The 26,504-nt window shown below is 40.1% G+C and overlaps 1 protein-coding gene across 1 annotated transcript in view; it reads left to right on the top strand.

The window, feature by feature from the left end:
* The window catches only part of ache (acetylcholinesterase), a 48,026-nt gene extending 23,995 nt beyond the window's left edge, over positions 1–24,031 (top strand). Inside the window, exons 2-9 of the mRNA XM_049568838.1 lie at positions 1,411–1,936; positions 4,262–4,485; positions 4,570–4,830; positions 5,865–6,087; positions 6,346–6,579; positions 9,753–9,945; positions 15,842–16,020; positions 17,754–24,031. Of these exons, the coding sequence (XP_049424795.1) occupies positions 1,504–1,936; positions 4,262–4,485; positions 4,570–4,830; positions 5,865–6,087; positions 6,346–6,579; positions 9,753–9,945; positions 15,842–16,020; positions 17,754–17,875 (1,869 nt within the window). The 5' untranslated portion in view covers positions 1,411–1,503 and the 3' untranslated portion in view covers positions 17,876–24,031. The remainder of the gene's footprint in view (positions 1–1,410; positions 1,937–4,261; positions 4,486–4,569; positions 4,831–5,864; positions 6,088–6,345; positions 6,580–9,752; positions 9,946–15,841; positions 16,021–17,753) is intronic.
* Positions 24,032–26,504: the final 2,473 nt, after the last annotated feature.

Here is a 26,504-nt window from a genome sequence, read left to right as displayed (position 1 = left end):
TGATAACAATCTCCATCAGTATCAATAATTATCATGATAAATGTCAAATCATTATTTCTATTAAGTTTAAAGGCTGATTTTTGTGCGTGGAAATTAAAGAAGCTTCTTCACTGACTTTAATCACATATAGTTTTATGTCTGTCACAACTGAACTAGGACCTGAACCCAAATGCACGACCCAGGAAACAAAGTTCAAACAAATAATCTCTTAATGTCAAAGTATCAACAGAAAATCACTCAAACAGAGGAAAACTTACTTCAGAACACTTAACAACAAAAAATCACTCCATGAAGAAAAACTGCAATGATATCAAAAAAGTTCTGACAAAATATCAAAATAACAAGGCTAGACTTAAAGCAAAGCAAGGCAAAGTATCAACATAACACAAAACTTGACTATTGGCAAATGCGTAGCAAAGTATCAAAGTAATACAAAACCTGACAAGACAAAGAGCATGGAGCATGGAGCTTCTCTGACACAGGACAAGACGAAGTGGCACAGAACAAAGGGAGACACAGACAAATATACACAAGATAATGGGGAACAGGTGGAAACAATCAGGGCAGGGAAGGCAATCAGACCAGCAGGAGACACACCAGGGAAGGGGCAAGTTACATTCACCTTCTTCTACCACTTTTTCTTCTTCTTCTGTTTAATGGCAGGTGGCAACTAGTGTTAAAGGTGCATCAGTAATATTGAACATTTTTATTTCTATTGAGAAAAATTCTATTGAGATAATTACATTTTGCTTGACTAGTCCTACCACTAGCTACCTTTTTTGGGGCGCTTCCAACCACACCTTATGGTCTTTATTAGCAGTTGGAATCAGCTCAGTCCTCATCACTTGAACTAGGTATGGAACTTCTAGGACAACAATTTGTTTCAAGATATGTAAGATAAAAAAACATCCACCTTACCTGAAATACAATGTTGAAATGTCAGGGAAAAAAGGAACCTTCTGTGTCTTTACAAACTGGGACAAGTTCAGGCATACAGCCCATTCAGGCACAATCAGTCCAGACCAGTGTTCACCACCTTTGCTATCAAATTTTCTCAGAGACAACCTTTTTGAATGATCCAAAGACAAAGTTTCAAAATTTGGTTTTAATATGAATAAAGTTGTAATTTCATGTGGGGTTTAAGAGATGTGTGACCAATATTACACATGTAAAAATAATCATTTGAATTTGAGTTGTGTGCCTGTCTGAACAAATCTTCGAATCTACCTTGATGACACTTCCTACTTCCTCTGTCCTATTGTCTCTTTCCTCATCTGATTTCTCCCTCTCTGTTCTCTATCACTCTCCTTTACAGTAATCACATTACTCTCTCTCTCTCTCCCTCTTTTTCTGTCTCTCCTTCTCTCTCTCTCTCTCTCTCTCTGTGTTCCTGTCTCTGTCTGTCTGTAGAGCTGAGGGGAAGCAGAGCAGACCCTGCCCTTTGTGATTGGAGAGGGACTCACGACCACAGCTCCAGCCATACGGACTGTCTTTGCCTCCATCATGCAGACCTCCATCCTTCTCCTCCTTTCTCCAGTCCTCCTCCTGTCTCTCCTCTTCCCCACCTGCTCCTCCCAGAGCGATGCAGACCTCATTGTTCAGACACGTTCCGGTCGAGTCCGCGGCATCCGCATGCCAGTGCCGGACCGAAGCTACGTCACCTCTTTCCTCGGCATCCCCTTCGCTGAGCCACCAGTAGGGAAGCGGCGTTTCCGTCGAGCTGAGCCCAAGCGTCCGTGGACAGGGGTGTATGAGGCCAAAGCCTACCCCAACGCTTGCTTCCAGTTTGTGGACACGTCATTCCCCGGCTTCCAGGGCAGTGAGATGTGGAACCCCAACAGAGACATGAGTGAGGACTGCCTGTACCTCAATATCTGGGTGCCCTCCTCTCCCAGACCACACAACCTCACCGTCATGGTGTGGATCTACGGCGGAGGTACTTGGTCACAACCTATTTATAATGAGATAAAATGTACATAAACAATCTAAAGTTGTCATTTTCTCTCTAAGCAGAGAAGGCATTGGGTTGAGTGGAGTCACAGTTTCTGTTTAAAATTGTTGAACTCTTTGGATTTTGACTCTAAATAATATCACAACAGTCTCATTTACAATAGAACTAGACAAGGCTGTCCTTTCTAGCTACCATTAACTGTCATTGCAATTGAGCCACCAGCCAGAGCAATTAGCATTTAGCAGCATACAAAAGAAACAGTAAAAGGACAGCACAAGGTTTTATTCTATGCAGATGATATGCTTCCTTACATGTATATTTGTGCATACTGTATATGATTGCATCATCTGGCCAATGATTTTGCAACTGCCTGAGAGATTTGGCTAAAGTTCAGGGGAAAAAGTAAACATCATGAAAAGTATGATAATGCAAGCCAGACCATGACAGTGTCTCTTAAGGCCTTTACACAAAATGTGAAATACACACCTGCGAATATTTCACATCAGAAATTTTCATACTGGCAGTGATGCAAATTTGCAACAGTTGCAACACTTGTTCAATAGAAGGTATGATGCAAATAGTTTCACCGACAGTGATGCGAATTTGTGACATCTGCCAGGATCCCATGGACCCAGAGCAGCGTCTGACAGTATATCTGAGCTAAGTTTTTGCATATAAAGCTACTGTAAGGTATGTCATTGAGTGTCTTTTCAATGAAATGCTCTGAGGTGATTTGAGTTCCCTTTGTTAAACACTTGCGCAGTGTTTGTGTCAAGCGGCTTTCATTGTGAAAAGTAAGAACAAAGTGAGTTGATCTGGTGTGTGCTGCTTTTGTCAAAGTTGAAAGGAGTAATAAAGTTCTTTCTCTCATCTTGGTTTGGACTGCGGAACAGTGTTGATTTTGACAGCTATTTTAGATTTAGTCGTGAGATGAAAATGCTTATCAGTTTTAGTAACATTTTAGTCATTTTTATCCTTCATAGTCTTAGTCTGGTTTTAGTTTTTGAAAATTCATGACATTTTATTCAACTTTTAGTCCTTATGTTTTCTTCATGTATTTTTTAATCTTTAAACTAATTTGTGTATTAGAAATTAGAATCAAGGTAACAGGTTGTATAAAAAAATTCATTTACACAGTTTTTTTATACAAGTAATTTCTGCACACTTACAAACTGTCATTCCTCCAGCAGTTTTTGACAGGTTTAAGGGGTGATTTACAAGCAAACACTTACTGATCATCATTTGAAAAGTTCAAAATCTCTCTATTTATGCTCTTAAAAACTTGTTAACTCTGACTTATCCATCTCACTGTTCAGAAGCAGAAAAATAACTTAATTAAAGCCTGAATTTTTTCGTAATCTGCAACAAGTTGGTCAGGAGGTTTAAACTCAAGTCCACTCACAGATTTGGTGATTAAAACTAAACTTTCAGCTGTCAGAGAAAACTGATCTGGGTTCAGACTGTTTACTTGCAGCACAACTACACTAACAGATAACTGAGCCTCCTACCTGCCTGCCAAACAGCAATAAACTATAAACCTCCTCGAGACAGTTGGGTTCTGAGTGCAGTCCTGCAGGGATCAGATGTGAAGTCCATCGACTTGTGGCTGCTTGCTCCACTGCCATTCAGTGGCTAGCGAAACATCCTGGCGCAGACTATTTATTTATTTACCCAGCCTGTCACTCATGAACCATTAGAATTACAAGCACAGCTCTTGTTGGCTCTCAATGTCTGATAGTCCACCACAAACATTTTCCTCACGCCTCATCTCGTCAACAAATATGAAACATAAATTTTGTCTCAAGTTTTTATTATCAAGATTTGTTTTTAGCTTGTCATTGTCTCGTTTTCATCACGGAAAAATTTAGCCATAGTTTTTGTCAATGAAATGAACACTGCTGCAGAGCCTCCGTGTTGTTTTATAATCCTGCAATGTGATGGTTGGTTTCCGAAAAAATCAACCTTGTTATGGAAAGAATTATGTCACTTTCTTTCGCCGTGTAATATTCATGTTTGTGACAGTACTCATAACAAAAAGAAATATGTTGACAAATGAAGTAACCCCACGATAAACACCCCCTAGTGTGTGAAGGCCTTTAGTGTGATACCTTTTCAGCTGTGTCCTTATAGATTTAAAGATATTGGACTTTTTAGACATTAAACATCTCAAATGATATCCTTCAAAAACTGTGTCCTTGAATTATAATCCTGCCACTGTTGAGGTCATGCAATCTTTTGACATTCAGTCTGTTTGTGGCAGATAGGGATACAATGGGTTAATACTGTTTCTGTGATATTTATCATTTCCAGGGTTCTACAGTGGTTCATCTTCTTTGGACGTGTATGATGGCCGTTACCTAGCTCACAGTGAGACCGTCATTGTGGTTTCCATGAACTACCGGATCGGTGCCTTCGGCTTCCTCGCTCTGCATGGCTCTTCTGAGGCTCCTGGCAATGTCGGTCTACTGGACCAGAGGATGGCGCTACAGTGGGTACAAGACAACATCCATTTCTTCGGTGGAAACCCTAAACAGGTTTGTTTCTCTATCCTATTCTCTCTACACAAAGAATAAAGTGCAAGCTCACTGTTCATCAGTATTTGCTCTCTTTTTCTCCAGGTGACCATCTTTGGAGAGAGTGCTGGTGGTGCTTCAGTAGGATTCCACCTCTTGTCTCCAGATAGCAGGCCTACCTTCACCAGGGCCATCCTCCAGAGCGGGGTCCCCAACTGTCCTTGGGCTTCAGTCAGCCCCGCCGAGGCCCGCAGACGGGCCACGCTGCTGGGAAAACTGGTTGGCTGCAATGGAGGCAATGATACCGAGCTGGTGGACTGTCTGCGCAGTAAGGATCCACAGGAGCTTATTGACCAGGAGTGGCAGGTAACCTTAACCCACACATCACCACACACTGAGTCAAAATAAATTATAACAACAAATGTAGATTAATCCACTCGCATAGTGATACTTTGATTTCTTATTTTTTTTTACTGTTAATATTACCAATAATCTGATGTGCATAGAGTAATACTGGTACAGTTAACATTTTAAGTTCCACAACAATCCTATCTATACATGTTAGGTGATTCACTGTTTTTCAAATAGGCTGGTTGTTCTTTACCTTCAAAAGACAAATATACAGATTTAATTTGAAGGAGCACATTGATTTAAGAACCCAACATTTATTGGAAACAAACCTTCTTAAGTTTAGGGGAGACTCGTGGGTACCCATTTTCATTCAGATATCTTGGGGTAAGAGTTTAAGGGATCCCTTTGAAAATCTCCATGCCACTTGTTGCCTCGCCAAAATGTAGTGCAAATTTGGAGCATTATTTAACCCCCTTCCTGACAAGCTATGCCAACATGGTTGATACCAATGGGTGCAAGGTTGTCTAGATTCATAAGGTACGGCTACCTTTGCACTAACCTGAAAAGTGAGCACTCCACAGCCTCTTAAGTACTGTAATTTCAGCTTTCAATTATTTTCGCCGGTGGAGGGGGCCAGCAGTTGCATTAGGGTGGTCATGACCCTACCCCCAGCACCCTCTTTGAGGCACCACTGGATTTCAGGATTTAAATGCATTTCCTCAGAGGTTACTTTAAGGTCTTGTCAGCCAGGAGTTGCTACACTCATTTTAGAGGTCCAAAACACTCTGGGTCTGCAGCGGTGTATCATATGATGAGACTTATGGCACATACCAGATGTGCTGTGGTGCAGCACATCTACCAGACTATGCAGCATACTGTAGAGATAAGTGAATTGGTCTGCTAGCCTGGAGTTTACTGGGTATTTTTTCACCAGATCAGTCATGTGATATCTGGTCTTTTATGTGTTTGTTTTATGTGTGTATGTGATTTTTCACAGTCAGTCAGATCAACTCAGTGTCACATTGAGGTTGTCATCCTGTTCTGAGCAGGTCTTGCCGTGGTCAGCCCTCTTCCGCTTCTCATTTGTCCCCGTTGTGGATGGCGAGGTCCTGCCCGACACTCCTGAGGCCATGCTCAACTCAGGCAATTTCAAAGACACTCAGATCCTGCTCGGGGTCAATCAGGACGAGGGCTCCTACTTCCTGTTGTACGGAGCTCCAGGCTTCAGCAAGGACAACGAGAGCCTCATCTCCAGAGACGACTTCCTGGAAGGTGAAGTTCACTCAGACGGAAAGAATGGATAGAGGCACAAATAATACTGCAAATTCTTTTCTCATACTGTTTGTAGAATTTGACTGTTTTCCATTATCATTCTGTTAATGTGACTTATCTAAGAGAATTATAGAAATCCCCATTATCAAATTCAACTATAACAATTACAGCTATGATTCTACTTGACAATATCACAATCACAGCATACCTCTAAACATGATTAGAAATGCATCCTAACGTTAAACCTCACTATGCCAGGTGTCAAGCTGAGTGTGCCACATGCTAATGATATTGGCCTGGAGGCGGTGGTGCTGCAATATACTGACTGGATGGATGAGAATAATGGGGTGAAGAACCGCGAAGCGTTGGACGACATCGTGGGCGACCATAACGTCATCTGCCCGCTGGCCCACTTTGCCCGCACCTACGCCCAGCACAACGCCCTCAAGGCTAACATGGGAGGAGTGATGAACAGTGGAGGAAACTCACAAGGTAAGTGTATGTGAATGTGTTCCATTTCACACAGTTGTCAGCAGTGTAGTTCTGATGCATCAGTGGGACTTGTGTGTCACCAACTCTAGCACTCCTTTCCTCACAAAGCCAGACTACATCTGGCACACTGTGATTGGAAGGATTTTTTCTTTAAGCCTCCACACCAGTTTTGGCCGTGGCCAAGGGCATTATGTTTTCAAGTTGTCTGTCCGTTGTATGCGCCATTCTTGTGAATGCAATATCTTAAGAATGTCTTCCGGGAACTTCTTCAAATTTAGCACAAACGTCCATGTGGACTTAACAATGAACAAACTAGATGTTGGTGGTCGTATGTCAAAGGCAAATGTCAGTGACCTGGACTGTCTTATTCTCATAAACATGATCTTTCTAGAATACCTTGAAGGACTTGTTTCAAATTAGGCACAAACATCCTCTTTGAGTCAAGGATGTACTGATTAGATTGGTTGTCAAAGGTCAAGGTCACTGTCTCCTTGCTTACATCTCCTTCTTGTGAATGTCATACTGTATGTCAAGAACACCTTGAGAAAATTTCTTCAAACTTGGCACAAACATCCACTTGGACTGAAAGGTCAATTGATTAGAATTTGGTGGTCAAAGGTCCGTTTATTCATACACACACCATGTGTCACTCTCCATATGTCATCTACCAAACACACCCTCTCAATTTGACGGTCTATTTAAGGCCTTGTCAGTGCCGCTGCTGACCTGCATCAGTACTGTTGCTCACTCTTTCAACTCCACCTCCACCCCAGCATCCAACTGCAGGCTCCAGCTAAGGGGGGAAATATTTAATCATCACTCCCCAATATCCAAAGTAAACATATCTGTGGGGAGCAAAAAGGGCTGGAGTCTAGTCAGAGTCTAGAGCCAAACACCAACTGTGTTCTGCTGTTGAAACAAATACATATATATATATATATATATATATATATATATATACATCAGTCTAGGCAGTTGTTTTTTGTTTTTGGTTTTTTTTTTCAAAAATAATTTTTTTGGGCATTTTGCCTTTTATTGATAGGACACTTGAGTGTGAGGGGGGAGAGGAGGAGAGAGAGAGGGAATGACATGCAGCAAAGGGCTGCAGGCTGGAGACTAGCCTGGGCTGCTGCAGCGAGACTGAAGCCTTTGGACATGGGGTGCTTGCTCTATCCACTAAGCCACCGACACCCCAGTCTACATAGTTCTGGTGTGAGTTCCAGAGTGTTGGAGATATCGGCCGTAGAGATGTCTGCCTACTCTCCAGTATGATAGAACTAGATGGCACTCGGCTTGTGGTGTTCACAGCACCAAAAAACACATATGATAAACAGAAATGTCTCTTTGCACAATTCATGACCCGGTTACTCAAGATAATCCACACACCTTGTTGTGAGCAGTTTCATGTAGGAACTATTTTCTTTCTACCAAACTACACCTGCCAACCACATTACTGCGAAGGAGGAAGCATGTTTCTGTTGATAGCTTACCTAGCACTACTGAGCTAGTTAACATCACAGCTTGGCCAAGGGAGATGCCATTAATGTATACATCTTGCTCTGTCTGATCACAAGCCTCTTGTCAATGAGTAAATGCAGGTAGACATCTCTACAGCCAATATCTCCAATGCTTGGCAACTCACACTAAAATATCTAGACCAATAAATAGCACTACAGGTAAGAGGAACAATAGGTATTTGGGATTTTGGGGGGAACGGTCCCTATAAGAGGTTAAAACAAACTGTCTGCTGTACATGTCTAGTATATTTGGAAGAACTCTCTCAGGTTCGACCTACAATGCCTACTAACTTACCTGCTAGTGTGTGCCTACAGTCTACACTGCAGTCTAAGACTAATGCAGGACTTAGGCTGCATTTCTATTACACTTCTCTATTTTTAGATTATGTTGTCAAACTTGGGATCCTGGTTGTCTGATTGCTCATATTGCCCCAAAAGCTAACTGTTATTTGATATATAACGGGGAACCACCAGGTAATGTTGTCATGATACCAGAATTTGAAAGGCATACTGTGCAGGATTTTCCTAAAAAACAATGTAGTAATCCCTCTCATTTTATCATTTATGTCCACCTAGAAATGTGTAGCATGTATTTTTTTTTGCAAAGATTCTGCAGTCTGTCTGTATTTTTTTATTTTCTGTTTAGGACATATATAGGTGTGTACTCCCATAGCGCTCAGGTTAGGTCGGGACTTTGTTTAAAAAATAGCAATGAGGTGTCAGACTGTAAGCAGCAGGCATTCAAGAGACACAGCACAGAAAAAAAACAATAGTTAGGCGAAATGAGAGTGAATCTGGGGTTGGGTTTTACTTTCATTTTCACTGGTTAGTGTAATTAAAAACTGTAACCAACAATCTTACATAATTTACATTTAAACTTTGATACAATACTATTATTATACTACAATACTAGCATAAAATGATACTCGATACCTCTTTCAGTACCATGCAAAGAGGAAAAAAAGTACAAGGCACACAAAATAGATTTTTTTTAATTCACAATCTGCACACAGTGCTGGTATCGAAAGGATCACTGCACACACACCTTCAGTCGTGGTGAGTTCACTGCTTGAAAGAAACACAGGTTGAGGACCAGTTGATGTTCTTTCCTCTCATTTTCATCTGTGCAGCCCTGAGTTGAAAATCTGATTCTAGATCAGTTTTTTATAGCTTCAGTACTTTCAGTACTATTGAATGTGTAATTAACGTAGATTGTATCATTTGTAAACACATGCTGTCAAAAACATATCAAACTATCGATACTTTTACAACCTTACCACCAGGGCCATCCCAGCCCTCAGAGGATCTAAGATAAATCAAAATCAAAATTTGTGAAAAAATTTTTCATATATTCTCAAAATAATTCACCATTATTTCTAAATAATGAAAGAAATGATAAATATCTGTCCTCATGAACAGAGTAACAAACACATTATGTATTGACAAAGTGGATCAGATGATTGATCGCAGAATGTTTTGGGGGGGTTTTACACCACAGTTTGAGAACGGCTGGGCTATATGAAATATTCAAACCAAATACTCTGTGTGTTTATGGCTGCACCATTCCATCAAATGGAAACATCTGTCATGTCTTTCTTAATTTCAAACACACTTCCCCAAATAACCACTCCACCTTTTGTCTCTCTGCTCCCCAAGGAGGGATCTATCTCTACCTGTTCGACCATCGAGCGTCCAACCTGGCCTGGCCCGAGTGGATGGGTGTGATCCACGGCTATGAGATTGAGTTTGTCTTTGGCCTGCCACTGGAGAAGAGGCTCAACTACACCCAAGAGGAGGAGAAACTGAGCCAACGCATGATGAAGTACTGGGCCAACTTTGCACGAACTGGGTGAGGCATCACAGACAGAAAAATGAATCTGCTCTGACCTTATGAACTCTAATGAGCAGCAGAGAGAAAGTACAGCAGAGAGGACAGACCAGTCCATCTTGATTAGGTTGCTTAGCTACAGAGGAGATGAGGTGGTCAGTCACAGAGCAGACCAGAAGTTGCACAGTCTGGTTACTGCAAAGCAAACATCAGTCCACACATACATTTTCCTCATATGAGACTGTAGTTAGGTTTAGAATAAAACATCATGGTTTGGCTCTACATTCATATTGAAAGTAGGGATGCACAATATTGGGGGTTTTTTTTCGCCAATATCCAATATGCCGATATGTAATAACCAATAACCAATATTGATATATCCACTTTTTTCCCCACTTAATTTCAGCGATCATAAAGTCTCTTCTGTTGTGGAATCAGCATCATATTATGCATGCATACTCTTATCGTTATGGCCCACCAGCAGATGGAGACATGAAATAGCATACTTTTCAGTGTATTTAATATTCAATCATTGTGCAAAATAAGAAAAAGCCTGGTGGCCGATTCTTTTTTCTTTTCTTTTTTTAAGATTTTTTTGGGGGTATTTTTTGCCTTTAATGGACAGGATAGTTAAGTGTGAAGGGGGGGGGGAGAGGGGGGACGACATGCAGCAAAGGGCCACAGGCTGGATTCGAACCCAATATTTTCCAAAACTAATGACATTCCCTTCAGCCTCAGCTGTAATTTGTGCTAGAAGACTCTGGCTTGGCCTCGGTTCCTCTCCCAGTGTTAGTTCCTCACAGTACCTTAACAGGTAGATGTTTAAGAGGCAAAGTGAACCTCATTTGCTGAGCCCAGTCAGATGGTTGCTGACAGCATCTCTTCTTTTGTGATCAAATTATTTTGATCAGAGACATTTACCAAATGCATGCTCCACAGTGATTAAAACAACCACTTTTTCCAGACATTTTGTCTGTATCAAAATGTAACTTCCATCCTAACATTACTTTGAATAAATTACATCTGTCTCTCCACGATTTAAAAATAATGAATGCTCCTAATCTAATTATGTCTGGACAGTGTAGTGTCTTTTTCTTCTGTCTTAGCGAGTGAGTAATGGCCCTGCTGCAGTAACAGCACATTGCTGATGCCTGGCTTACAATAAAACAGCCATATAGTGAGCTGTTTCTCTTCAACTTGAGCACAGAAATTTTTATTTTGTTAAACTTCGAGAAAAAATCTGGATTAGGTTACACCAACTATTTATGAATTCATTACTTAGTTTAAGTCTTTCCTAAATTGTCAGTGACTATTAGATAATTTCAAACTCATCGTTTACAAAATCAGGTTGCACAATTAAAACTTAGGAATTGCCTCAGCTACCAAAGGCTTCAGAAATGTGTAAATTATGGGGAAATACGTATAAGAGCTCCCTACAGAAGATTTGTATATTACAAAAAAAGCAATAAGGATAATAAATCATGTTGGGTATTGTGAGCATACAAATCTACTGTTTATAAAAACACAGCCTCTGAATAGGCTCTGTGCACCAGCTCCACTACTTCCTGAAAGGAAGTAGGCATGAGTCTTCCCTGTCCTATACTACTGGATTAAGTGATTAATCAGGTGTGTGCTGGGTGTGCCGCACACCTGTTTAATTAAAAATTAAGTAAATTATGATTTACGAGGCAAATTTAATTTAAAACAACCTTGTGTTCGGACTACTCTGAAAAGTTTTTGTGTTTCTGTTTGTGGAGTTACCGTTTGGAATGCCTTAGATGAGGAAACTCAAAGTAGCAAGAACCTTGTGCAGTTTAAAGACAGATATAAGAAAATATGAATTGATAGGTATAAAAATGAGGAGTTTTAATTATATAATTGTTTTGATGTACGTTTTTTGGTATTTGTTAAGTTTCTATTACTTTAATTTGTATTTTAGGTTTGTGAGTTTATTTTGTTAGGTCAGAATATTGTAAAGAAGGGGCAGAACTAGATAAGCATGTGCTTCTTTCTGTTCCCTCTTGAACTTAAGATTTATTTTACATTTTGATTACACATTGATAACATTTGTTCAAGATAAATAATTAATCAATCAATCAAGAGAAATCAACTATGTTAACAGGAAGTCAACTCATGCTAGCATCATAAGTTTTATTTAGTGCTTTTTTTTATTGTCATCATATTATTTCATGTATGAAGGTCATGTACTGGTGACATTTTTTTTTTTTTAAGTGAAAAATTATGTGAATAGGTCTGTCACTCAGTGATACATGAGAATAACAGACTATTGATATACCATGATAAACAGAAGTGGATAACAACAACAGTTATGGTACACATTTGAAATGTAAAGTATGTTATAATAATTTTGGTGTCATTGAAAAATATCTTTGATTTCATTTCATATTCAAGGTTGTGCCTACTCTATTTCATGGTTATAATCAATTTTTCTTCTTTCAACCTTCCTGTGCAGCAACATAAGGCTAATAATTAATAAAAGAAAAGAGAAAGAAAAAAGTTAACCGCACACACTCGCAAAATATAAATACATAAATTTCAAATACAAGAAGAGTAAACAAGTGCTCCACTGTATGATAGTATTTACTACTATATGATAGTAATTTGACCATTTAGACCATCTTTTTTTCAAACAGTTTCAAATCCTCCCTCATTTATAAGTGAAGTACTCCATCTGATATATTTATTGAACAAATCCTAAGTATAAATCTTTACCAGGAATTGCACCAAAGAGTAAGGATCATTGCTGGTCCTCTCTCCTATTGTACAATTTTGAATGTAACTTCTTATTTGGAGATAGCGGAAGAAGTAGGAGTGTGGTAAATGGTAGAGTTACCTTAGAGATTTAAATAACATTATTCCATTTTCATTTAGACTTTGTCTAAATAAAGCCAGTCCCTTATTTGCCCAGAAAGCAGAGTCATGTTTATTTGGGGTAAAATCAGGGTCTTCCTCTTTCTCTCTCGGTGCTATTAAATCTTCTCCTACTTCACAATTTCTCTTAAATTTTTTCCAGAGTATTTCTGATTAGGGTGCTTTCAGGTATTTGTATCCTTCGTTGATACACTGTACAAAAGGGAACTGTTTTTATTTAGGCGCAGTATTGACCTCCACCCTGCAACAGAGTTATAATTTAGCCAAGTACGTCTTGTTTGCATTTGAGCTGCATGATAGTAATGCTTTAAACTAGGCAGAGCAAGTCCCCCTTCTCCTTAGCCAGTTTCAGTATTTTTATTTTAACTCTTGATTTTTTTATCGTCCCAGAAGAATGCACTCATCATTTTGTCCCAGTTCTTGAAATGACTTGCACCTAGATACAGGGGTATTGTCTGAAATAAAACCAAAAGGCGGGGGAGTACCATCATTTTAATTGCATCTATTCCACTACCCAACGAAAGTGTAACAGTTCTCCATTTATTCAGATCTTACCTAATTTGTACTTCTAGGCAGTAATAGTTATATTGGTATAATAATTTAACATCCTTTGGTATCACAGTTCCCAGGTTTTTAATTCTATCTTTGTCCCATTGCCATAAGTATCCTTTTTCAATTCTCTGCAGACAGGGTCACTGATTTGCAGAAGTTCTGATAATTATTTTTCAAGTTTATGATATATAAAATCATATCGTTGGCATATAAAGTCAGTTTATGACATTCCCCTGCTGTTTTTATGCCTTCCAATGTATAAGTTGTTATAAGTTGAGGGAGGCGGATGTAACTGGGAGCCGCGAAACGAGCTAAAACGGTAAAAATGCATCCCGTATAAGTTTGCACATTAGAAGTGCTTTTTTTCGCCACTGACCGGTTCAGATCGTCAGTGCTATCTCTGTAAATAGCATACTAAGCGTTTCCCTTACCTCTGGGCTGTGTGTGAAGTCATCTCGCGAGAGCTTTGCTCCACTGTTTCTGTAGCTCTCTACTCGTGGGACAGCCATTTTCTTGAGGAAGAGGTGTTTAGGGATTGGATGTCTTCTCTTCTTCGGCTGGCAGTAGTCATCTTGGGAGAAGTGAGCACTGCAGACCCGATGGTCTGCAAGGCGCAGTGTCTGGACAGGAGTGTTAGCATCCATTTGTCGCACAACTAGCCACAACTTCAGCATCTCGCCGTCTGACAAAGGCAGCCTATGAAAGTTGTACGGGGTGTTGCGTGACATCCTGTTCTTGCAATTCGCATAAGCACAAACACGAACCATTGTTTTTAATCAATGCAGTAAAACTCTCAACTGTACTCCGGGACAACCAGCGCCACTCTGAGCAGCGCTCAGCATGGCTCCTCTGTTTTCTTCCAGCAACAAACAAAGCTCTCGCGAGATGACTTCACACATAGCCCAGAGGTAAGGGAAACACTTAGTATGCTATTTACAGAGATAGCACTGGTGATCTGAACCGGTCAGTGGCGGAAAAAAAGCACTTTCAATGCACAAACTTTTACAGGACGCATTTGCCCCCATTACCGTTTTAGCTCGTTTCGCGGCTCCCGGCTGCATCCGCCTCCCTCAATACTGAACCAATTTTAAAACGAGTTGTACCTATGAATCAAACGCACACATACACATGGGGAAATAGGGCCCAGGTTGAAAAACACCGAAGTTATCCTTTAAAGTGTGGCTTGGAATGTCTCAAGTCAGTACACCAATGATGACATGATTTGTTTGATGTCCTCCATCATTAGCCAGATAACATTAACTGATATGAATATTTACCACCTTAAAAAGCCTTTATGTTGCGTTCATTTGTTGTTCTATAAATAATAGAGGTGGTTGGAAAAGATTTGAAAAGATCATTAATATTACAAATACAAATTAAACTTTAGGTAGCCTACCATAACAATAAAATCAATAGTTTTTTTTTAGTCCACTACATACATTTTGCTGGAAATGAAATGATTGAAAACTTTATCTTATGAGATAATACAGATGTTGACAAAGTTTTCCTTCAGGGACATAATTTACAGTTGAAAAAAGGTAATGAATTGCAATCACAATGTATGTCATCACAATACTCATGTGTACACATGTTTAAAATCGCAATGATATTGTATCATGACTAAAGTATTATATATAATATAGTATAGTATATGTAATATATAATATAATGGTAATATCGTATCTTGGAGCCTCTGATGATTCCCACCCCTAGTAAATACCAAACCTCTGCACTGAACCAGAAGAAGCCCAACACAGACAGTAGGTCCATCAAAGGCCAAACCTGACCCAAAAGTGAACACCATTTGTAAATACTTATCTGAACCCGACCCAACTAATTGGTTCTCATAGGGCTCATGTCGGGTATCCACAATCTGCTTTGAGTTACAGTATGTTGTTTTAGTTTAGTGAAATGTAGTGTTAATCTTTTTTAAATGGCATTTATCAAGTTTCAGGTCAGATATGTTGACTGTATTCTATACAAGCTCTGTCAAACGTCACTCTAAACAGGTCAGATATTAGCAAGGTAACGTTAGCTTTGTCAGTTAGCCCAGTTACAGCTGACTGGGTGCTAATGTTTAGTAAAAGCTTATCTCTGTGTAAGAACTAGTTTGTGTGTGGTTTTGATTTAGTAAGTTAGTAAAGACTTACATTAGAATTAGGCTAAGTTTGAATTAATTAGCTGGTGCAGCTGGTTTCTGGTGTAATATCAAGATAATGTGCCCCCAGTCAGCCACATTTTCCACTGAACAGTATGGGTTAGCTTTGTGTCATGCCGTGCTAAATTAAACAATCAGTGTTTGCCAGTACCGATGTTGATTGGCTGTTGTATCAGACTGCCTTTGTTTTAGGTGAGTGAACCTAAAACACTGGCAACTGAGTGCAGAAATAATGTTGAAAATCTTTTTTTTTTAATTGTAATATCCCTTCTTGTTTCTTTTCGTTTACCTCCACCTTGTCTTCCTCCATATCAGAAATCCCAATGTGAACCATGATGGGCTGGTAGAGAGCAAGAGGCGTTGGCCTCTGTTCACCGTCAGCGAGCAGAAACATGTCGGACTCAACACTGAGCCACTGAAGGTCCACAAAGGTCTGAGGAACCAGATGTGTGCTTTCTGGAACCGCTTCCTGCCACGCCTCCTCAACATCACTGGTAAACACTACATCTAAACACTGCTTCTGCTACACACGACATCTGTTCTAATGTTTCATATTAAAGACGACCTATTATGCTCATTTTCACATTCATACTTGTTTTTTGGGTTATTGCTAGAACATGTTTACATGCCTTATTGCTAAAAAAAAAAAAAAAAAACATGCTATCTGTGCTGGAACACCTGCATTCACCCTCAATCTGAGAAGCTCCTGTCTCTTAAAGCCCCCCACCCATGAAAGCCCAGTCTCCTCCGATTGGTCAGCATTTCCAGGTGTTCAGTATCTCAGTGTCTCCTTCCTGGGGTAATGACTGTAATGGAGAATAGCAGCTGCATTTTAGACTGTGAAAAATCACCCGTAAAAGTCTCTAAACACAACTAGGCAGTAAATCAGAAAGAATTTAACAACAGAAACCAAGATTACGTTTCCTCGACGTTAGCATATAGCTACATGCAACAGTGTGCTCGCAGCCGATGAATGACTATGTATTGTAGCACTTTCTCCCATTAAAAATCACCAGTAAAAGCTTCTCGACACAAACGGACCTGTTCCTGTAGAATTATGATCCAAAATCGGAGAGTAATTAACAACAACAGCAACCAAGACTACATGTCTTCCTGACATTGCATCTACATGTAGTTGTATACTTGCAGCCAGGGAATGACTGTAACACAAAGTAGCTGCAATTTTGTACTGTGAAAAATAACCAATAAAAGCTTCACACCAGACATGTTCCAGAAAGATAATGATCCGTAATCAGGGAGAAATTAATAACAATGGCAACCAAGCTGACATTATTCCCTGATGTTAGCATGTAGCTACATGCAAAAGTGTGCTCACAGCCAGTGAATGATTTTGAATAGCAGCACTTTATCCTGTTAAAAATCACCAATAAAAGCTTCTAGACACAACCAGACCTGTTCTTGCAGAAGAATGACCTGAAAACACCAACAGCAACCAAGATTATGTTTCCCTGACGTTAGCATGTAGCTACATGTAGCTGTGTAGGCTACTGCATGTGAACAATTGAAGCAGATAACCATATAAAGAAATCCACCATGATCTGACGTCAGCTAGGCTGTATTGCAAAAGTAGTAAAAATGTTGGAAACAGACTAATCAGAACGGTGTGAAGCTGTAGGCTTTTATTCACAGGGATCACTTTTACATATGTTTCCCTCATTATATGAAACTATGATTACATTTAATACCAATATCTGAAATTGTAACACCATATGGCAGGAAATAAAGGAAAAGGATAATAGGTCCCCTTTAAATGCCTTTTTCTAACTTTGAGAACACACTTATCAAAGTGCTGACTAAACTGTTGAGGGACTCCTTTCCAGTACACCAGGCCTTATTCATCAAACATTTTTGACTATCTTGCCTTCATCAGGATTGCGTCTAAAGTCATTGCATTCCAGTTTCCTATTATACTGTACACTCCGTATCCACCCTTTTTCATTATCAATCACAAAAGTTTGCTATCCTCTGCACTCTCGTGCGCTCAAATCTCGTCTCTCGCCCCTGGTGTCTGCCCTCAGAGTGGCCTTTATTACGTAAGACCCATCCTCTTTAGGTTAGCAACCAAACAAAACACAAATAACAACCTGTGACCGTGACATAAGCAGCAGGACAGCATTAGTGTAAAGCCCAACAACAGCTTCAGTAAAGCGTAAAAGCTCAGCTGCTAACCACTCTTTCCACTGTGTCTCTGTGTCCCTTCTTTCAGACAACATAGACGAGGCAGAGCGTCAGTGGAAGGTGGAGTTCCACCGCTGGTCCTCCTACATGATGCACTGGAAGAGCCAGTTTGACCATTACAGCAAGCAGGAGCGCTGCACTGACCTCTAAGAGCCTCAGCAGAGAGATGAGAGAATGACAGGGAGGGGGGAGGCAGAGAGAACAAGCTGTGGCCATTTTCCTCCATAGCCCCCTCAGTGAAGTCTAACTTCATTCAAACTTTTGTTTTTTGTTTTACTTCACACACAAACACAGGCACTGCTGATCTTCATTTGTATTATTTATACTATTTATTAATGTGTTGTTTTTCTGAATTTCTGTGTCCCTGTGGAAATTAATGGCTATGGAGGGAAGTTGTCATCAATATGGAGGAATTTTAGAAATGTCAAAGATGTGTCATTACCTCTGGCGTGTGTGTGTGTGTGTGTGTGTGTGTGTGTGTGTGTGAGAGAGAGAGAGAGAGAGAGAGAGAGAGAGAGAGAGAGAGCGTGTGTGGTTTGAAAGCCCCCAGTTACACTCAAATCGACAGGCCCATGACACTGCACCACTGCTGGTTTACTGTTGACTCACTTGTCTTTGTGTTGATATCATAAACTCATCTTTTGTTTTCTGAGGATTCCTTCTTTACATATCAGGGTTTTGTGTTTTTGGACTCAACAACACTGTTTCTTTTTGTCGAGGCCTTTCAGTCTTGTTCTTGTTCATTACTATGACCACTATTCTCATAACCTGTCGTATTCAGCTTCACTTTGTCTTGTCTGTTACTCGTGGTAAAGCCATAAGCTGGGTTAAATCACTGTGTTTCTGTGTGAAAAGGCGCCATGGAAACATTAGACTACATTTCTCTCTGTACTGAGAAAACCACTTTATGCTAGTTTGATGTGACATGTCGGTTTGTAAGTTAGATCTTTTATTTGTACTTTGGATGGTGTATGACATTCAGCCCAACTGATTGGTGCCTAATTTACATTTCAGAAGATCACTCTAAATCTGCTTGACGGTTGAACAAAAACAGAAACAAGTCATGTTAATGTTAATGGCCTGTTTCAACTGTCTTATTTGCATATCAGCGTAGTGAGACAGAAATAGGGTGCAGGAAGTGAGCAGAGAAACTAAAAATGTCTGCTGATAATGCAAAATACAAACAATCAAAATGTGATTCAGTATCCCTGCAAATGCATCACATTTGCAAAGGCAATCTGCGGGTAATCTGCTTAACAGCTGCCACTTGGACACGAGATAACTGCGGGATAACAGCAAATGGTACAACAGGAGTACAACTGCATTGTGTCATAAAGTCAGTGGTGTCAACAATAAAAACAATACTATATTAAGCAGAACTTAAAGGAATACTTCATCCAGAAAATGATCATTTGTGTATCAGTCACTCACACTGAATTCATGAAGAAAACATTTTTCTCAGATGCCTCCACAGTGAACAAAGAATCCAAAAGCAGAAGAAAAAAAATCTGTATGAAATGGAGCAAATGGGGGCAGCGTTTAACAACAGCAAATTTTTATCAAAACTTTAGTTTACAAACACTCACAGAACTTGTGCAGTATAATCGAAGTCTCATTTATCCAGTCGTATGCTCAGTACTTCCACTTAAAAAGTCTTATGCACAGATGAGGAATGCTCCAGGTTAACTCAGTGGAAAACAGGGGCAGAATTCAAATGCACACCCTTGCCGAGGCAGGCTACTTGTTGCAAACAGATTTTTTAAATATAGTCCTGCTGTTGTTTAACTCGGAACCCCCTCACTTCCATTATGACTTCCAAATTTTGATTTTGTGGGTAAAGTATTTTAATGTTTAATTTCTCAATAAATCGATTCATTATTTGGTCTACAAAACAAAATTTGGTATCTTGCAGTACAAAGTAGTTTTGTCTGATTACCTGTCCCAAACCCCAAATATTCAATGTACTTAAAGAAAAGCAGAGAATCTTGAACCATCAAGTTTTGGCATTTTTGCCTAGAAAGTGACTTAAATGATTAATCTATGAAGAAAATAGTCCACTAATGGATTCATCGTTGCAGCTCTACTCTTAAATCTATTAACATTAACCACTATAAGCTAGTGGTCATGCTAGACCAAGTGAGACTATAGTAGCAAAATGGCTGAGTGTGTTGAATTGAGCAAGGGTGTGCTTCACTGCTTATTGACTCAACTTCTCATTTGCAAGTAGAAGATGATGTCATTTCTTTTTTCAAGTTAGTCTCATTTTAAAGCCACTAAATATGGCATTTTAAAAATGTCTTACCTTGGCGTAATTTGCTGGTAGCCTTCAGAATAATACAATGGCAGTACCCAACAGTGTCCTACAGTACCCTACAGTACTCAACAGTACCCTACTGTAGCCTATGGTATGCTAAGGTACCCAGAAGTACCATAAAGTGTCCTACAGTACCCTACTGTACCCTATCAATTCAATTAATCAATTTTATTTATAAAGCCCAATATCACAAATCACAGTTTGCCTCACAGGGCTTTACAGCATACGACATCCCTCTGTCCTTTGGACCCTCACAGCGGATAAGGAAAAACTCCCCAAAAAAACCCTTAAGTTACCCTACAGTGTTCTACAGTACCCTATTGTACCCTACAGTACCCTGCAGTGTCCTGTACCCCAAGGTACCCTACTGTACCCTGAGATACCCAACAGTAGCCTACTGTACCCCAAGGTACCCTACTGTATCCTAAGGTACCCAACAGTACTCTACAATGTCCTACAGTACCTTACTGTACCCCACAGTACCCTAAGGTTCCCAACAGTACCCTTCAGTGTCGTGCAGTACCTCTCAATGCTGTACAGTATCCTGTACCAAAACCCTAAATTATATCCATTTCAGTATGCTCATTATAATGTAATATCTACCTGTAATACTATTTCCTTTGTCAAATGATGGTTTTTAGTATATTTGTTCGACATTTTGACAAATCCTTACATAACAATGAGAGTGAATCAGTTGCTTGAGGAAGGGAAGATGGTTGTCTAACTAAAGGGATATCTTGGATTTTAGCAACCTTCTCTTCAGACTCATTTGTCCTTCAGAAAGCTAAAGTTAACCCTTTAAATATATACAGTATAATGTGTATGTCTGTACATGTTTGTGTGTTTGTGTGGAAGCGAGAGTAGGGCCGGAGCTATGAGGTTACTGAGCTCATGTGATCAGTATTGGGGGGGGGAGGGGGGGAGTTGAATTTATGCCCTTAGTCCTTTTAGAATCTTAGCTATGGCCCTGTTCAGGAGCCATTACGATACTGAACAACTGCACTGAAATATGTGAGTATGTGTGTGTATGTGTTGTGGTAGATGTGTGTGTCATCCTGTCATGTACAGCTGTGATGTATTTCATTAACATATCTCCCTCTCTGTCATTACAGTCCTCACTGCTTTATTGCTCTGTCCTGTCGTTTATCTTTTATTTCTGTCCATCTCCCTCCTTTTATTCCACCTCACATCTCTGCTGTCAGTGTTTCTTTCCTTCATTCAATTTTTCCACCAACTGCCCACCACTCTCCTCTCTTCTCCTTCCCCATCCTCCGTCCCCCCTCCATCCCCTCTGTCCTCCTGCATCTGTTCCTCTCCCTCCATCACCGCCCTGTTGCCCTGCTTTCCGCCTCTCAGTCTTCCTCCTGTTTCATCTTCCTCTCTAATCAACCTCCACCCACCCTCCTGTCTTTCTTGCTCTCTTCCTTTCATCCTTCACTCCCTCCTCTGCCTTCCTCCTCTCACTCTTGTGTAAGACCTCTACTTTTCTGTCCTTCCTTTACACCCCCTCTCGCATCTCTTTCTCCTTCTACCTCATCTAACTTTGGTCCTCTTTATCATCTTTCCATCCTTCCTAATCCATCTCTCAGTCGCATCACTCTTCCCCTTCCTCCCCACTCAGCCCTCTTGCTCTTCGCCCCTCCCCTTTCCCCTTCTCTCTCTCCCCATCCTCCTGCTTTCTCGTTAGTCTAATGGAGGCAGAGTAATTCACTCAGCGGCAGGATAATGTGACAGAGCGCTTGCTCAGCCTCTGGCCTGCCAGCCAACAGGACACAATGGATAGATGGAAAATGGAGGTGGAAATGCACAGGGATGAGGCAAGGAGAAAAGGGACAGAGAGAGGGGAGATGGACGAGGCAGAAGGAGAGGTGGAGATGTGACGGGAAGATGAAAAGACAGTCAGAGAAATAACATCGTTACGTAACTCTTGTCCTTAGAAAGAACGGCGTCTGTGAGTTTCAGCTTTCACGTGTGGCACTGATGATGAATTATTCAAATGTAATTAAAAGTTGAAAGCTGCATATTCAAATTGACAGAAAGTCCCTCTCAGATTTGGGTTTCAGGGCAGGAACATGTTTTTATTTATTTATTTATTTATTTATTTAGTTAGTTAATTATTTGTATTGCCCCAACACCAAAGTATAGCTGCACATTGGCTCATCATTTTATTATAAGTGAGCGATGTTGAAAGATAACAGTAGTGGAGTAAATAGTGTGGTTTACTGAACACAACAAACCAACATGCAATACCCAAACAATGAGCATACGGTTAAATCTTTTACCCATAAAGACTGGATTTGTATTTATAGAAAAATATGTATTTATTTATGTTGTAACACTCTAGAGTGAAAGCTCCTATTTAGCAGCATTAAAGTCTGTAAATTGAAAAGAAAGAACAATAGGCTTGCTGATTTTGATTACTTACGTACGGAGGATGATTAGGGTCAAATGTGAAAAATGTAATTGACGTATTTCAATTGATTTCTAAGTTTAAAGTCAGAATTCTGACTTTAAAGAGAATTCAAAACGATGCAGACGTAATTGTGAAAAATTCTGACTTCAAACTAAAATAAAATTTTCAAATTGGCGTTTCTGAAGCAAAGGCATAACCTGGCCTGATTAGGTCACCCTGACATTCTGACCCACACCGTAACCAATCCGACTCCTCTTCCCTAAACCTAACCAACCCAACCAACAAAGGCAACAAGTACCAGTCAATCAGAGGTAGAGAAGGGCGGGTCAGGCCTTCGCTATACTCCGAAAGACTAATTTGTGTGGGGGAGGGACTGGAAGTTGTTTTCTTAAACATGAAATTGATATGGGTTGATCAGAAGTTGTTATTTATTAGAAAACATTAACACAACAGCCTCAGAATTGAGCTTCATCATTTTGATCACAAAATTAAGAGAATTATTTATGAGCGCAGATATTGGCACACTGACTTGGATGATACTAGTACTTGTGAAAAGACCATAATCAGTACGATACTTGATAAATTTACAGCACCATTTGCTGAATGGGACTTTTGACTTTGGCTGTCTTCTCACTCCACCTGAGTGTGTAGCTATGCATCATTTATCTGTGTGTCTGCCACCCTTAATATCACTGTGTGTGTGTGTGTGTGTGTGTGTGTGTGTGTGTGTGTGTGTGTGTGCGCGCGCGCGTGTGCCTGTGTGGGTAATGTACTCACTGTATGTGTCTTTGTCAACCTCTTCGCCATTTTTATTTGAACACTGGGAGGGATGTGAATCAGCACTCTGACTGGCTGATGGCCATCCCATCTAGGTGTCTCCGTTGGCATGTAAAGCTCCTATTTATGGATCGGAGTAGAGTAGTCTAGCTTTAAAAATAACTAAATATGAATAAAGGATTGTACCTGATGTCTAAAGTACCAGTGAAGAATGCATGTGGGACTGGCTGTGTGAGTGACAGCTCCTCCAGCTCCTCTCATCCAATGGGAGACCCCCGCTTAAGCCCTCCTTACCCTGCCCTCCTATCAGATCCTTGTGCATGTCCTGAAGTCGACCCCGTCCTCAGTATATCCTTCCAAACTTGGACTGTTATTTTCTGTAAAATTTGTACTTTTGAACAAAACTATTATCAAAGTAACTAATATATCTCTAATGTTAGGTACGTTTTAATGTTAGCAATAACGTAAATACATCAGTAAAGGAATATATTTGATATTTAAATGCAGTGAAAATATAACGTGATAAAAACAACAACGATGATGGATAGAGGTTGTGTTTTAAAAGCAATATTATTCTGAGTATAAACTAAAAATGAGTGCCATAAATCTTTTTTCTTGAATTCTTTTTTTTTTCTGTTTGTTTGACTTTGTTTCAGTCCTCTGCCTCATTGTTGTTTGTTCCAGTCACTAGTACTGTAAGTGTTGAAGGCTTCTGTAGCTTCCCAGTATGTCTCTGTGTATCATGAATGCTGACTTGGTTAAGCTATAGCAACAGAAATAAAGACACCCTGCTGCTTCTGTCCTCCTGGAGCTTTTATTGAGTCTCAGCATGCACCATCAGCTGTTTGATCCAGGCCAGGGAACTAAAGCTTATGTGGTTTAGAGGCTGACTTCACGTAACAGTAACTTTCATCATTTTCTGTGGATGCTTGTTCCCACAATGAAGAGAGAGAGGAAAAAAAAGCAGATGTGAAGTTGATGAACAACAAAAATAAAAAATACTTGTGGTCAGTCAAAAAGATGAAATATTATGCCAACATTATGAAATACTAAGTGATACTTATTTGACCTGCCAGGAATATTTTTATTTTTGTCATAAATAATGAAGACGTTTTGTAGACCCTGAGGGACAGGCATAGTTCAAGAGGGACTGTCAGGTGAGTGAGTTCACTCACTAATAGTGGATCAATGTTGCCACCTAGTGTCCTTTTTATGTACATACAAAAGTTTGGGCACCCCTGGTCATAGCTTCATTCACTGTAAATAGTTAAGTAAGTAGAAGATAACCTGATATCCAAAAGGCATGAAGTTGAAGATGAAATATGGTTTTCAACATTTCATGCAAGATCAGTGTGTTATTTTTGTTTTGTACAATTTTAGAATGGAAAAAATAGAAAGGAGCACCATGCAAAAGTTTGGGCACCCCAAGCTCTCAGACAACTTTTACCAGGGTCTCAGACCATAATTAGCTTGTTAGGGCTCTGGCTTGTTCACAGTCATCCTTAGGAAAGGCCAGATGATGGAAATTTCAAAGCTTTAAAAATACTCTGACTCCTGAAATCTTGTCCCAAGAACCATCAGCCATGGGCTCCTCTAAACAGCTGCCTAGCACTCTGAAAGCCAAAATAACTAATGCCAACAAAGCAGGAGAAGAATATAGGAAAATAGCAAAGTGTTTTCACGTAGCTGTTTCCTCAGTTCGTAATGTAATGTAAGTGTAAGTGTGTTAACAGGAACTGTGGAGGTCAAGTTGAGGTCTGGATGACCAAGAAAACTTTCTGAGAGCTGCTGATAGGATTGTTAGAAAGGCAAATTAAACCCCTGTTTGGCTGCAAAAGACCTGCAGGAAGATTTATCAGACTCTGGAATGGTGGTTCACTGTTCTATTGTGCAGCCACAAATATGACCTGCATAGAAAAGTCATCAGAAGAAAACCTTACCCTTCTCACCACAAAATTCAGCATCAGAAGTTTGCAAAGGAACAATCTGTACAAGCCTGATGCTTTTTGGAAACAAGTCCTGTGGACTGATGAAGCTAAAATAGAAATTTTTGGATGCCATGAGCAAAGGTATGCTTGGAGAAAAAAGGGTGCAGGTGCATGGAACATTTCACAGGTAGGTAGAGGGAAGAATGGGTTCAGTTAAATTCCAGTAAATTCTGGAAGCAAACATCACAGCATCTGTAAAAAAAGCTGAATATGAAGAGAGGATGGCTTCTACAACAGGACAATGTTCCTAAACATACCTCGAAATCAACAATGGACTACATCAAGAGGAGCAAGCTGAGGGTTTTGCCATGGCCCTCACAGTCCCCCGACCTTAACATCATTAAAAATCTGTGGATAGACCTCAAAATAGCAGTGCATACAAGATGGCCCAAGAATCTCACAGAGCAAGGAGCCTTTTGCATGAAGAATGGGTGAAAATCCCCCAAACAAGAACTGACAGACTCTTAGCTGGATACAAAAAGCATTTAGACGCTGTGATAGTTGCCAAGGAAGGCACTGCTACGCACTGCCCAGGCAGGTGCCCAAACTTTTGCTTCAGGCCTTTTTTTTGCTGATATTTTAAAACTGTAAAAGACTGAAATAAAAACATTTTAAAAAGTCTTGGTTAAGACTTGCTTAAAATATTGAAGAAATGTGTCATCTTTAACTTCATGTCCTTTGGAGATCTGGTCATCTTCTACTTACTTAACTATTTACAGTAAACAAAATTTTGACCAGGGGTGCCCAAACTTTTGCATACTACTGTAATTGATTGTATTATATACTGCACAAATCATTTTGCACTCTGTCATCCAGTACACTTACTGTCACTGTTGTAATACCAGTGCACACTCTTGGGCCTTCACATTCTGTACTCATGGCAAGAAAATTTACATTTACAAAGTTTGTGGCATCTGACCGATTTCCAGTGATAACTTAAATTTCCGCAAAATTATCAGTGCCTCCCAGAGTAGTAGTAGAAGTATTCCTTCCAAAGTGTGATCCCATTCCACACAAGGTAGGGCCAGGACCTTCCTTGAAGACAAGTCTAGGAGGCACTGATGATTTTGTAGAAATTTAAGTTGTTATTGAATGTTGGACATACATAGCAGCAGGTGAAGTTTTCCTCACTCCCATGAAGGCCATTGCTGCTCAGACTGGAGTGTGGCTGCATCAGCTCTCCTCTTCATGTGTGGCAATGACTAAGGCCCAGCTGTCTCAGGTAGATCCACCGACATTGGCCACGTTCTGAAAACTTCCAGTTTCAGAAGTTCCCTATCCAGATGA

Source organism: Epinephelus fuscoguttatus, linkage group LG23 (assembly GCF_011397635.1).
Source record: "Epinephelus fuscoguttatus linkage group LG23, E.fuscoguttatus.final_Chr_v1".
Classification (NCBI taxonomy): domain Eukaryota; kingdom Metazoa; phylum Chordata; class Actinopteri; order Perciformes; family Serranidae; genus Epinephelus; species Epinephelus fuscoguttatus.
Note: the sequence above shows the minus strand (reverse complement) of the source record. Positions and strands in the feature narration are given on the sequence as shown.